General features: G+C 41.1%; 1 protein-coding gene across 6 annotated transcripts in view; it reads right to left on the bottom strand.

The window, feature by feature from the left end:
• Window positions 1-351: 351 nt before the first annotated feature.
• The window catches only part of pals1a (protein associated with LIN7 1, MAGUK p55 family member a), a 93,559-nt gene continuing 78,910 nt past the window's right edge, over window positions 352-15,000 (bottom strand). For all 6 annotated transcript variants that reach the window (XM_078563221.1, XM_078563220.1, XM_078563218.1 and 3 more), the window contains exons 11-14: window positions 14,799-14,966; window positions 14,516-14,718; window positions 11,481-11,591; window positions 352-1,835 (exon numbers count right to left, since the gene is read on the bottom strand). In XM_078563221.1, the coding sequence (XP_078419347.1) occupies window positions 1,659-1,835; window positions 11,481-11,591; window positions 14,516-14,718; window positions 14,799-14,966 (659 nt within the window). In that variant the 3' untranslated portion in view covers window positions 352-1,658. The remainder of the gene's footprint in view (window positions 1,836-11,480; window positions 11,592-14,515; window positions 14,719-14,798; window positions 14,967-15,000) is intronic.

Here is a 15,000-nt window from a genome sequence, read left to right as displayed (position 1 = left end):
AGGTCCTGCCATTGGGATCATCAAAACTGGGCCCACTATAGTGAAGATGCACTGTGCGTGGATTTGTAGTTCAGAATAAGTATGCACAAATCACCAACTGATCACATATTGGAAAATGATGCCGCACTGAAAGAGGCTATTCAGCCAGTCTTGCCTGTGCCACTCATGCTAATTCAATCAGTTTTATAACAACCACTATTTTAACATTGTGCAATGCCAGGATACTGAAATTCATTAACTATACTTGAAAACCGTTGATTCTCACAAATGGGCTTTTGGATTTTTGCAGGACACTAAAAATGCAGGTCAACTTGGTGAGGTCAGGCAGTGACAATGCAACCAGACATTAGCCAGGAGTGATTTGTTTTATTGAAAATCTACAAATACAATTTTACAATATTCTATGTGCAGTCAAGGCTCTGAAAAGAGTTTTTAACTGAGCGAATGCAGATATGTATTACATGCTTAGATTGTACCTCTCATAGGTGGATCCCTCTATTAAAATCTGCATTACTGGCACATGCCAGATCCACATGCCTGTCCAATGAATTTGACTGAAGCCACAAAGGTCGTACATGTCATTTGGCATGTCAACCAATCTTTTTGTCCCCCACAAATAACACCCCCATTCTGCATCACTTCAACTTTTCATGGATGCTGCTTTGCTTTAGTCCAAGCAGATAAGCATCAAAGGTGGAAAAGCTGCACCATATCTCCAGTGCCTCTGCACTATTAGTTTAATACTGGGGAAAAATATTGTACAAAATACAGTTGACAAAACTAAGAAAACATACATCATTTATTTGGAGACGGTTCAGCCAATTCCAGCCATGAACCGTCATGAAATTCCAGTGTTTAAAAACGTTATTCTCAAAAAATCCACAAAACATCATTACTAATCAAATTGCGTGAAGAGATTTCAACAGGACTCGTATTATTTTAAATTAAAACATTCACATTTGATGATTATTTTTTGAAAAGGCAGCTGTTTGGGATGCCTGCTGTGCCAATTATTGCTTTACTTTACAGTAGTTACATTCAATAATTCTATTCCAGTCTTTGATCAAACATTCTGATCATAACAGGCAATTTATTAGTTTGCACAAATCAGGCTCTCACAAACACATTTTTAAAAAAAAAACTTAAAAACTATCAAGCCTTCCAACTGAGCAAGCCTCTGAACTGCTCCAATGTAGTGTTGTTCCTGCTAGGAGGAATGCACAATGTCTGTTATAATATAAAAATCTATATGGTGGAATTTGTGAATTCTATTTTATTTCATAAAAATATACTCTGTCGTCTGCATACTTAATCCTCACAAAAGACTCTAGAACAATGCTCGACATGAGCAGTCCCCCAGCAAGGCTGAAACCTAAAAAATATATAAAAATGCCACACCTAAAAGCTTAAATCAGTACAGCCTAGACCCAGGGCTATGTACAGGGTGATTCGACAATAGCTAAAGTCAGAAGTGTATCTATATTTACATTATAAATAGTTACCATAATAGTAATTACATGAATATTTCTACCACCAAGTGCTGGTATAAAATGGAATGTCAAATATTTTGTTAATTTTTCTTCCATTCTGTCTCTTCCATCAATGATCACTTCTGCAAAATGGCCGGAAAGCGGACTTGTTACCCGATGATCTGTTTTTCACCGAAGCCATGTGGATGGAACCCACTGAGGCTCTGTGTCAAGCTTGTTTATGAGGCGAATTAACTCCTGGTATGCCTTTTCCAAGTCTGTATTAACAACAGCTGCATCAAAATAATGACCATAGTTTTGTTCCATTTCCCTGGCCTTTTCTATGATATCCCGCAGATCTTCAGGCTGCAACACAAAAATGAAAATGTCCAGTATCTGCAGCAGCTGCATAAAGGTTATTTGTGCCATGTTACAATAACTCACTAAAGGGCAGATTAGAAATTGTTAGGGGACACTTGATGGAAAGTTAAATCCGTTTGCTGCTGCACACTACCTGTGCTAACTTACTTTGTTTCTTGGTCGAACTCCCTCACCATCATTGAGTACTTCTGAAGGAAAAGCACTCTCATCACCTGAATCTGTGATGCACGATAGCCTTTTTTATTTTGGGAGGCTTGGTCATTGAATTTATTCAAGGCTGATTTAGACAGATTTTTAATAGATAAGTCAAGGGTTATGGGGGGGCAGATGGCAAAGTAGAGCTGAGGCCACAACCAGACCAGCCATGATCTTAATGAATGGTGGAGCAGGCTGAATGGGCTGAATGGCCTATTGCTGCTCCCAACTCCAATGTTTCCTTTAATACCAATCAGTATAACCAAAAGGTGCATGATTTATTAAATGGACATCTTTATCACTGAATCACTTTCTATTATCCATTTAATCTTTGCAATTGCAACAGTGTTCCTGAATTTTTATTACACCAGTTGCGTGGAAAATTTATGGAGAGGTGCATGTACGTGATTGCTGGCGGCAGAGACCCTGCTGGATTTAATAAGATCTGTGACTTCGGATGGTGCATGGCCAGTGGTCTAACTTCTATTGACGATCAGATTCAACCCCTGACCAATGCACTGATGTTTATAACTGCAGTCACACAAACCCTTCAGAGATGAGTCTGCCCCAACCAAATGCTCAAAGTGTTACCATGCAAGACCTTATTTTAACTCATCAGAAACAAGTTTTAAAGGGAGCAGCTTCTGGGATTGTGGAGTAAATAAAACTATGATCAACATTCAACTGTTGATAAAGGCTAATTGAATTCCTTTCAGTACAAGTGTCGAACATTTACAAGGTGCACTGCAGCAACTTTCTATGCTAGTGACGATTCTGCTGTTCATTTAACCACTCTCATCTTCCTGTCCAGCATGGAGATGTCCTTTTGTTCTTTCCACGCCTCTGTACTTGCTTAAAACCTGTAACATTTTCCACAGTTCTGACGTAAGGTCACCGGCCTGAAAAGTTGACTTTGTTTCTATCTCCACTGATTCGGCTTGACTTGTTGTGTGCTTTCAGCATATTTCAGATTTCCAGCATTGGCAGGATTTTGGCTTTTGTGTTGCAGGAGCAGTCAAAAGGTGGTTACTCAGCAAAAGGTGGCACGTGGTGTTCCACAGGGTTCAGTGCTGGGACCATAGTTATTCATCGTTTACATGAACGATTGTGACTCAAATTCAACAGTATAATTTCAAAATTTGCAGACTGCACCAAAGGAGGGGCATAGTTAATACAGGAGAGGGCGATGACAAAATACAGAAAGTCATGAGTAAACTTGCAGAATTAGCATGTAAATGCCAATTGAATTATAATATCGATAAATGTGAAGTGGTACATTTTGACAGGTAGAATAAGGCAGACAGGTAGAGCATTCTCCTTGGAAAATAAGTCTAAACAAGCGTAAAGGAGCAGAGGGATACTGGGATAGATATACAAATCACTAAAAGTAGCAAAGCAGGGTAATAAGGCCATAAAAAGTAAACAAAGCCATTGGGTTAGAGGGATAGAACTGAAAAGCAGAGAAGTTATGTTAAACTTATATAGCACTTTGGTTAGGCCACACTCTTGCAGAGTACTCTGAACAGTTCTGGTCTCCAAATTATGAAAAGGATATAGAGCCACTAGATCAGGTGCAAAAAAAAAATTACTTGAATGATGGTTGGACTGAGAGACTATTTCAAAAGAAAAGATGGGGCTTTTTTCTCTAGAAAAAAGACAAAGGGGTAGTCTGATAAGAAGTCCTTAAGATTATGAAAGAGTTTGAGAGGGTAGACATAGACGTAATCAACGTTAGAAAATACACAATGCACCCGAATTTACATTTTAAGAAATATATCTAAGCACAATGCCCAACTAATTGGATGATAGTGTTATATAGTTGTGTGCTAATATGAAGTTAGAAGGTTCCCCACGATTATTAGATTGCCTTTGTTACAAGCTCCAATTATTTCTTGCTTAATGCTCTGTCATACAGTATAGGGAGGAATTCCAAAGCTCAGGGCCTAGACAGCAGAAAGCATGGAAACCAATGATGGAATGATCAAAATCGAGGATGCTCAGGGGTCAGAATTAAAGAAGCACAGATATCTCAGACTGTGTGTGTGTGGTGTTGGGGGGGGGGGGGAGGGGGGGGCGCAAGGTCCCGGAGAGATTTAAAAACAAGAATGGGAATTTTAGAATCGAGGTATTGCTTAACCAGGAGCCAATAGAGGTCAGTAAGCACAGGGGTGATGCATGAACAGGACTTGGTGCGACTAAGGGAATGGGCAGCAGAGTTTTGGATTGCCTCAATTTTTCAAGTGAACTGTAGGAGGACAGCCAAAATCATGTTAAAATAGTCATGTCTAGAGGTAACAAAGGAATGGATGAGGGTTTCAGCAGCAGGTGGTCTGAGTCAAGGATGGAGCTGGGCGATGTTGTGGAGGCGGAAATATGCGCTTTTAGAGATGGCGCCAATATGAGGTCAGAGGCTCATCTCAGGGTCAAGTATGACACCAGAGTCGGGGACAGTCTGGTTCAGCCTCAGACGGTTGCCACAGAGAGGGATGGAATTAGAAACGAAGGAGTGGAATTTGTGGCAAGGATCAAAGACTTTGTACTTCTCATTATTTGACTGTTTGAAATTTCTCCTCATCCAGTATTGGATACTGGACATGCAGTCTGACAATATAGAAGCAGTGGAGGGGCCCAAGGTGGTGGTGCTGCATGTCATCAGGTTACAAAAAGATATAGATAGGTTAAGTGAGTGGGCAAAGATCTGACAAATGGAGTATAATGTGGAAAAATGTGAAATTGTCCATTTTGGCAGGAAGAATAAAAGAGAAGCTTATTATCTAAATGGTGAGAGATTGCAGAGCTCTGAGATGCAGAGGGATCTGGGTGTCTTAGTGCATGAATCACAAAAGGCAGGTACAGCAAGTAATTAGAAAAGCTAATAGAATGTTATCATTTATTGTGAGAGGAATTGAATAGAAAAGTAGTGAGGTTATGCTTCAGTTATACAGAGCACTACTGAGACCACATCTGGAGTACTGTGTACAGTATTGGGCACCTTATTTAAGGAAGGATGTAAATGTGTTGGTAGCAGTTCAGGGGTGGTTTACCAGACTAATACCTGGAATGGGTGGGTTGTCTTATGAGGAAAGGTTGGACAGGCTAGGCTTGTATCCTCTGGAGCTTAGAAGAGTAAGAGGTGACTTGACTAAAACATAAGATCCTGAGGGGTCTTGACAGGATGGACAGATATTTCCTCTTGTGGGAGAATCTAGAACTAGGGGTCACTGTTTAAAAATAAGGGGTCGCCCATTTAAAACAGAAGAGGTGAATCCTTTTCTCTCAGAGGGTCATGAGTCTTTGTAACTCTCTTCCTGAAAAAGCAGTGGAAGCAGAGTCTTTGAATATTTTTAAGGTAGAGGCGGATAGATTCTTGGTAAGCAAGGGGGTGATATGTTTATTGGGGGCAGGGAAGATGTGGATTTAAGGTTACGATCAGGTCAACCATGATCTTAATAAATGGTGGAGAGGGGTCGAGGGGCTGAATGGCCTACTCCTCTCCTTGTTCGTATGTACACATGGAAACTGACATGCTTTCAGATGATGTCATCAAGTAGTGGCATGTAAATGAGAAATGGTAAGGGCGGAGGGGGGTGGTGGGGGGAGGCCAAGGCTGTATCCTTGCATAACTGCATATTGCGGTGGTTTTCCCATGGCACTCCAAACCAGGAGCCAAAACTAAGTACAACTTTCAGCTGAAGTGAGACGAGGGTGAAGGGGACAAGTCTTGCTGTTCACAGTTTAAATTCTTGTAGCACCATTACAGGCTAGAGTGTGTAATTACAGCATGGTGGAATTACACTGACACTTTCCATTATAGATATGGCTAAATTAATATTCATCACAGGTCTTGCCCTTTCCCTCATATTTTAGCTACTGCTTGCTTGGTATCCACTGTACTCCTTCTAAAAGGATGGGTGTGCAGAAACAGATTTCAAGAAAGGTTTGTGAAAGTGACCTATTGGAACTGGTGCATTAATTGTCCTGCCTGGCAAAGTGCCCAGTCTCTGCTCTGCACATTCCTCTGACAGGATAGTTGAGAACACGAATGCCAAAGTGGGGAGTCATGGATTTAGCAACTCATCAGAAGATACCCAAAGGAGTGGAATGAAAAATAATAAAGCAGCATGAAAACACAGCTGCAATACAAAATATAAGAAGTTCTATTATCATAAATCAAGTATCCTCAGTGTGTAATGAAATATAATAAAAATACCAGCATCTGAGACATGGTGATACTCCCTTTATCTAAGCAATTGCAAGATCAGCATGCACAGCTTGTCTCAAGCTCCAACATGAAGCTGATTAAAGCTCTCTCAACAGGAACAATGTTAATTAATTCGCATCTTAAAGTGATATGCAAAAAATTGAAATTCCTCATGGTCCATCTCAGCATTTAAACAATCTTAAGATTTTAGGCATGCGGTGGAAGCTTTATAATCCACTAAACTAGTGTTGGAGGGGGTGTGCAATTCTCCTTGCTCCCCTGTGATAATAGTCCACAAATTTTGGACTCACGCATGGCACAGCACTATGCTAAGCACAGCAATGAGGTACAACATTAATGAAGTGAATTTAAATCCAACTTAAGCTGTAACAGTGACTTGCATCAGACAAAAAAGGAAATTACTTTAAGTGGAACGTGCAATAAGACAACAGCTCATGAAATGTGCTGTTCCACAAAATCTCTGGCAGATAGTCATAAGGTGGGTAATTGGAACAGATAATGGAGGTTTCACTGCACATGCAGGATTGAATACAGACAAACTACAAACTACTGTTAATCATATACTCAGATTGAATTTCTAAACATGCTCAATAACAATTGCAAAGTCAGTAACAGATAGTCATACCTGCAGGGCAAAGAAGAGCAGTCAAACTTCTTAATCCAACACTCACTGAAGCCCAAGATATTGCGTATCTTTATTATGAGTAATAAACTGTTAAGATTATGAAGTGGTTTTTATCAGTTTATGGCTTGGCAGCAGATATCATTCTCTGGACAAGAGCTTGCATTTAAAAATCACCTGGTGTCAATGGGAATCAGGGCTAAACTCTCCGCTGGTTGGAGTCGTACCTAACACAAAGGAAGATGGTTGTGGTTGTTGGAGGTCAATCATCTCAGTTCCAGAACACCACTGCAGGAGTTCCTCAGGGTAGTGTCCTAAGCCCAACCATATTCAGTTGCTTTATCAATGACCTTCCTTCCATCATAAGGTCAGAAGTGGGGATGTTTGCTGATGATTGCGCAATATTCAGCACCATTCGTGACTCCTCAGATACTGAAGCAGTCCATGTCCAAATGCAGCAAGACCTGGACAATATCCAGGCTTGGGCTGACAAGTGGCAAGTAACATTTGCACCACACAAATGCCAGGCAATGACCATCTCCAACAAGAGAATCTAACCATTGCCCCATGACATTCAATGGCATTACAATCACTGAAATCCCCACTGTCAACATCCCAAGGGCTACCACTGACCAGAAACTGAACTGGACCAGCCATATAAATACTGTGGCTACAAGAGCAGGTCAGAGACTAGGAATCCTGCAATGACTAACTCGCCTCCTGACTCCCCATAGCCTGTCCACAATTTACAAGGCACAAGGCAGGAATCTGATGGAATACTCTCCACTTGTCTGGATGAGTGCAGTTCCAACAACACTGAAGAAGCTCAACACAATCCAGGGCAAAGCAGCCCACTTGATTGGCACCCCATCCGCAAGCATTCACTCTCTCCGCAAGCATTCACTCTCTCCGCAAGCATTCACTCTCTCCGCAAGCATTCACTCTCTCCGCAAGCATTCACTCTCTCCGCAAGCATTCACTCTCTCCGCAAGCATTCACTCTCTCCGCAAGCATTCACTCTCTCCGCAAGCATTCACTCTCTCCGCAAGCATTCACTCTCTCCGCAAGCATTCACTCTCTCCGCAAGCATTCACTCTCTCCGCAAGCATTCACTCTCTCCGCAAGCATTCACTCTCTCCGCAAGCATTCACTCTCTCCGCAAGCATTCACTCTCTCCGCAAGCATTCACTCTCTCCGCAAGCATTCACTCTCTCCGCAAGCATTCACTCTCTCCGCAAGCATTCACTCTCTCCGCAAGCATTCACTCTCTCCGCAAGCATTCACTCTCTCCGCAAGCATTCACTCTCTCCGCAAGCATTCACTCTCTCCGCAAGCATTCACTCTCTCCGCAAGCATTCACTCTCTCCGCAAGCATTCACTCTCTCCGCAAGCATTCACTCTCTCCGCAAGCATTCACTCTCTCCGCAAGCATTCACTCTCTCCGCAAGCATTCACTCTCTCCGCAAGCATTCACTCTCTCCGCAAGCATTCACTCTCTCCGCAAGCATTCACTCTCTCCGCAAACATTCACTCTCTCCGCAAACATTCACTCTCTCCGCAAACATTCACTCTCTCCGCAAACATTCACTCTCTCCGCAAACATTCACTCTCTCCACCACCAACGCAGTGGCAGCAGTGTGTGCTGTCTGCAAGGTGCACTGTAGGAACTCACCAAGGCTCTTTAGACAGCACCTTCCAAACCCATGACCGCTACCATCTAGAAGGACAAGGGCAGCAGATGCATGGGAATATCACCACCTGGAAGTTCCCCTCCAAGCCACTCACCATCCTGACTTGGAAATATATCACCGTTCCTTCACCGTTGCTGGGTCAAAATCCTGGAACTCCCTCCCTAACAGCACTGTGAGTGTACCTACACCACATGGACCGCAGCAGTTCAAGAAGGCAGCTCACCACTACCTTTGCAAGGGCAAACAGGGATGGGCAATAAATGCTGGCATTGCCAGCAATGCTCACATCCCATGAATGAATAAATAAAATAAAACCTTTAACCTAGTAAACATTTGAAGACCCTTCATAGAAGAATAATCAGAGAGAAATGGATGCTGAGCCGGAGAAGAAAATGTTAGGTGAAATGACCATGGAGGTGGATTTTGAGGTGGTGATGCTGCTGCAATGTGGAAGGATTTATAGAGAGAATTCTGGAGCATAGGGCCGAGGTGGCTATAGGCTTGGGTGTCACTGATGGGGGTGAAGGGACACACAAGAGCTAACACTTGGAGGAATACAGAGTTCTTTAGAAATAGGAGGTCTGAAGGAGGCTGTAGACAGGAAGGGCAATGTCCGGACAGAATTTAGTGAGAATTTTCAGTGGGAGACTTTTAGAGTTCAGATGGGCGAAAGAAACCTGGGGGGCAATATGAAATGGGCAGCAGAGATTTAGATGAATTACTGAGTGTGGAGGATGGGAAGCCAGCCAGTAGAGCACTGAAACAGCCATGTCCATAGCTGAGTTCCATTGTATGGAACAAAGTTTCAGGAGCAGGTGAGCTGAAGCACAGGCTGAGGAAAATCAGGAGCCGAGGTTGAGCGTAGTCTGGTTAAATCTGGTAGTGGCCAGGGAAGGGGATGGAATCAGTGGCAAAGATACACAGGTATTGGCAGTGTCCAAAGATGACAACTTTTGTCTTCTCAACGTTTAATTAGAGGAAACTGAAGCTCATTTAAGAGGTTGTTGGATAAGCCCTTTGACAATACAGAGGCAGAGGACAAGTCAAGAGAGATGGTGCAGAGTGAGAGCTGATGTCATACATGTGGAACCTGACCTCAGGTCTTCCATGTCATTGCCAAAGGCCAACATGTAGAGGAGGCAGCCAAGGATAGAACTAAGGACTTCACATGTCATGGGGGTAGGGAGGAGGGATGAAATAAGTTTTTGCTGGAGATGCTTTCGCTACAGTTGGATAGACAAGAGAGGTCTCTCTCAACTGTGCTCAAAAGGAGGTTATATGTTGGAGCAGGATGGTGTGGTTGAACACATCAGGCAAGGCAAAGAGAAAATGCACAACAACCACTGTCATATCGTGTAACAGAATGCCATTTGTTACCTCTATTTTGTAGTTTCAATGCTGTGGAATGTTGATCTGAGAGCTCCAAACATGGAATTGCAAGAGCGGCAAACATAGATTTAGGATGCAACAATTTATGTAGGACTTTCAAGAGGAAAGTAAGGTTGAAGATGGGAAGTCCTTTGCAAGGACAAGGAGGTTAAAGGTTAGTATTTTTAATAGAGAGATTGGTGACAACACTTTTGTAAGGGAAGGGTGGACAGTGCCAGAGGAGAGGGGACCATTTGCAATACCAGCTAGTGCAGATGTAAGGAAGGGAGGTTGAGTGATCAACATTTAGTACAAATGGGGTCAAGGGAGGACGACATGGGTTTAATGGACAGGTTGAGCTCTGAGAAGGTTTGAGGAGAGAAATAAGGGAAAAATGCACGTGTAGGGCATGCGTTTAGCAAAGAAAAGGGAGAAAGCCACATGGCCACAACTGGGAACAAGTAGGAAGGCAGAAATAGAAAGGAAAAAGGACTCATTTAGATAGTGCCATTCACAGGCTGTTCAAAAGCATGTAATAGCCAACAAGTACTTTTCAATGTAGGAAACACAGCAGCCAATTTACATACAGTAAGGTTCCACATAAAGCTATGAGATAAATGACCAGATAGTCTGTTTTAGTGATGTTGTGTGGGGGCTAAATGTTGGCTTGGATAATACTAAGTGATATTTTGCATCCCCTGACAAGGCAGATGAGGATTTTGTTTAATGTCTCATCCAGAAGACAGTATCACTGACAATGCAGCACACCTTCAGCACTGCAGTAAACAGGAGCCTACTCTAAGTGCTCAAGTACCTGGAGTGGGGTTGAATTTATGAGTCTGAGACTCATACAATACCTCTGAGTCAAATGAAGGATTTACTGGGCACAAGGCAAAGTGGGAGGTGAAAGAGAGGTTGAGCAGATCAACATTTGAACAAGTATTGTAGCAAATGGAAGACCAAACTCTTAGCTATAATCTCAGTATTGCACATTAAATGGAAAATAATGGGTCAGTGGTTGCAAGAAGGTGACAATCAATATTTATTAAACTTGCTCATTTACCTTTTCAAGACAGTTCACTATCATATTAGCAACTTGTGTATTATGGGAAATGTTTTCAAACATAATCAGACGGAGTGGTTTAAAGATAAAAATACCTCATTTGCCAAGTGGATGTGATAAGAGATAACTAACAAAAGCAGTAAAGTGAAATGAAAACTAGGAATTAAAATACTTACCGAATGATAAAAAAAATCCAAGTAATGAGAAAGAACTTTTAAGGATCATAATGCAGATTAAGGTGAAAGCATTTGTCTGAGTCATGATACTGTTGTTTTTAATAGAAAAGTCCAAAAAAATCATTGCATATGAGGAACAAGACAGAAAAAGTAACGTTACTCTCTGGTTCTTGAATTAAACTCATCGGCCTTGAAACTGCCTTCTCTAAGTAAGTGTACACCATGTTCTGTCTAAACTTACTTCTATGACTGCAGTGACTCCACAGGAGCATAAAAAGGTACAAAAATGTTACCTTAGGATTTTTCCCCTCTTTGGTCAGCATTGCACGCAGTCTCTCCTGGGAAGGTGGTGCAATGAAGATTATATAAGGTTTTAAATCGGAATTGCGCAGAATCCTCAATGACTAGAAAATTAAAAAAAATATAGAGTATAAAAAAAGCAATGAGAAAAACATGATGAAAGTTTCAAATAGCCATTGATCTATGACATTTCTTTAGGACAAAATAATTAATGACATTTTATAATGATTTATTCCTTGGTTGGTAAGGTATTTTTCAGAGGCTATTTCAACGGGGCTCAATAAATGTAAATGAGGAAATAAGCTTTGCTGTACAACCTTGTATTCAAGAGAGCCAACCACAGAAGTGCTCTCTAGTTCTAAAAGGAGCACAGCAGTATTCCACAATAACAAGTGCTGTACTAACCATCATTTTACTTTTAAATACAGGAACTGTAACAGCCACAGCAAAGCTTAAATTAATTTGGTCTAAGCTTGAGGGCTTATGTTAATAATTGCGATCAGATTTCTCCCATGGATTATAAATTTAGGTAGTGAACAACAGATGGCTGTCTGCGGATTACTAAAGCTGCAACACATTTCAGGGGTACCCTGAAGCCGTTGAAACATTTAATCTATATGCATCATTTAGTCATAGCCTAGTGAACCACGTGTAGAAATGTGCAACACAACTGCCAAATTAGAGAAACACACATAAACAAACCATCTGAAGCTAATTTACAAACCAACTGCTTGAATCTGGTGTGACTGCTTAAATTAAGTGCTCTGTTTCAGGGAAGGACTGCAAGGGAGTGAGTCACCGAGTCTTCATGGGCCCCCCCAGTTCGGAACCCTGTTTTAGTTGGTTATGAAGGATCTGCAATGCGCTGCCTGAGCCGGTGGTGGAGGCAGATTCAATCGTGGCTTTCAACAAGGTACTGGATAATTATCTGAAGAGAAAAACTGTGCAGGGCTACGGGGAAAAGGTCAGGGAGTGCAACTAGCTGAGTTACTCTTGCAGAGCCAGCACAGACATGATGGGCCAAATGACCTCCCTCCTGTGCTGTAACCATTCTATCCTATGAACAAATGTTGATCAAACTCCTGTGTTGCAAGCATCATGAGGCCACAAGCTACTTTGGGTGTTTTTGTAACATCCAGTTATGAGAATTAGCAATATGCTATTACCCTTATCATTTTTCCCTATTACTGTCATGCTGTTTTGTTGTAAGCTTTATGACCAGAAAGCAATATAATAAACTGCATTTTTTATAGGTTTAGCTTGTAACAGGGATATTTCTAAAAACATTAGACTGTCATGTTTTATTTTTTTTAAAAAGCAATTAGATCAACATTTAATGACTCGAGACCTCAATGTTCTTAAAAAAAAAGTGCCTTATTTAACAAAACAGGCATTTTTCAGATGACAAGATACATTAAAGCAAAATTAAACAGACATTTGGGTTCAAATGTTTTTGCTCTGAAATAATTCATATGAAACATTTCTGTAAACCCATATGAAAGATTTCTAGATTCCTTAAAAAATCAAGTACCAGATGTGCAAACTATTTTCATGTTCAGCACTTACTGTCAGTAACAATTATTTTTGTATGGAATGCATTGTTGTCACAGAATCGTTACGGTGCAGGAGGCCATTCAGCCCATCGAGGTTGCACTGGGTCTCTGAGCATTTTACCTTAGTATCAATCTCCTGCCTTTTCCCCGTAACCCTGCACATTGTTGAGCTTCAGGTGATCATAAGATATTTATGAATCGAGGAAGGCCACTCAGCCCATCTCAATATATCCATCCAGAACAATCCAATACTCCCCACTATTGCTGCATCCAATTTCTTCTTAAATGATTCCAGAGTTCATCTCACCAACCTTGTCTGAGGAAATCCACTTGAAATGTTCATTAATCTCCTAATGTTGTAAAGTTACCCCTCACAATTTTGAGCTCCCCTTTGTGCCAATCCTACCATTTAAATTGCATTCAGAATTCACCCTTTACATATCATTTATGAGATTGCATACCTCTAAGGTCACCCCTCAGCTACCACTTTTCCAGCTACATAGCACAAGTGTTGCCTGCCTTTCCTCATGACACAAATGGCTCGCATGAAGGATCAACTTTTGCTGAGCTTCTGCCTCAAGTTTGCTCTGGAAAGCCATTCCATTATTTCACAAAGAATTAAAGATGGGCTTCTGGGTCTATAGTTGTATCTATTTTGAACCTCACGTTTTGAATATGGAAACCAAATTACCTGGTTTTCAAACTACTAGTATCTCGCTAATGTCTACTGTTTCTCTCAATGATTGGCAGTACTTCACCAATCTTGAAAACTCTGGGATACTTACCATGCAACATTGATTTACTTCAGCTTAAATCTCGAATGTGCCTTTTTCTTTGAGAGAGGACTTGGTGTTTATTACTTCCTCAAAGTATTCACAAGGGAAGATATATCATTCAGAATATTTCCTATTTATATTCATCATCCATTTCTAGCTCATTTTAATCTTTAAATCTTACCTCTTCTGAAATAAAGTTCTCTGGTTATTGTAGGGCTGTAAGTTTTTTTTATTGTGACATTTTGCCTCTGTAGGTACCATTTTCCCTTGGTCTTTCTTAGCTACTCAAATAACCTTTAAAGATATTTCTGTACAATCCTTTATTTGTGCCTGTGAACTCCCTCTCCTCTCTCTTGCGTGATTTGTAGAACTCATTTTGCCTCATCACTCCACTTTGTTAGTTTGTTTAGGAGTGGTGCTTGCTGAGCTTGGGTGGGCAATTGTACTGAGATTAACATTATTCTTTTAAAAATATTCCATTTGTCCACAACTGAAATGTTGACAAACATCTTTCGCCAATGAACATTTTTAACTTTTTCCAGTTCTGATGAACGGTTGCAAACCCGAAATGTTAAATCCCTCTCCACAAATGCCGTCCACAGATGCTGCCAGATCTGTTGAGTATTTCCAGCATTTTCTGCTTTCATTTCAGATTTTTGTAGTATTTTGCTTTTGCAACTTGTGCTCTTAGCTGCTTACCTGGGTGTGTAAATTTAACAGGCATATCTTTCCAGAGTTGATCACCTGTCGCACCGAATCAATACTGGTGCCATACAGATTCTTTTCATATTCTCCATGTTCAATGAATTTGTTGGTTGCCATGTCGGCTTCAAAAAATTGGCGTGACACAAAGAGGTAATCACGCCCATTCACTTCATTATCTCTCATGGAACGTGTTGTATCTACAAATGCAAAGATATATGAGTTATATAGAAAACATGTCATACAATACAGTTGAAACTAGATAGGCCGGATAACTTACGAGGTACTGCTGGGGCAAAACGATCAGCCTCTCTTTCCATTAGTTTCTGCCGCAGTTCATTCTGACCGCAGTTCGGTGGGCCAATTAAAACAATTGGCCGTTTTCTGCTTGCAGGTTGGTGATACAGTGACATTTCTTCATACGTCAAGATCTCATCATTGTCATAGTCTATTGGGAGAATTGGAAATAAAACAGTCACTTA

Source organism: Cetorhinus maximus, chromosome 18, assembly GCF_964194155.1.
Source record: "Cetorhinus maximus chromosome 18, sCetMax3.hap1.1, whole genome shotgun sequence".
Lineage (NCBI taxonomy): Eukaryota > Metazoa > Chordata > Chondrichthyes > Lamniformes > Cetorhinidae > Cetorhinus > Cetorhinus maximus.
This window is presented reverse-complemented; position numbering and strand designations above follow the sequence as displayed.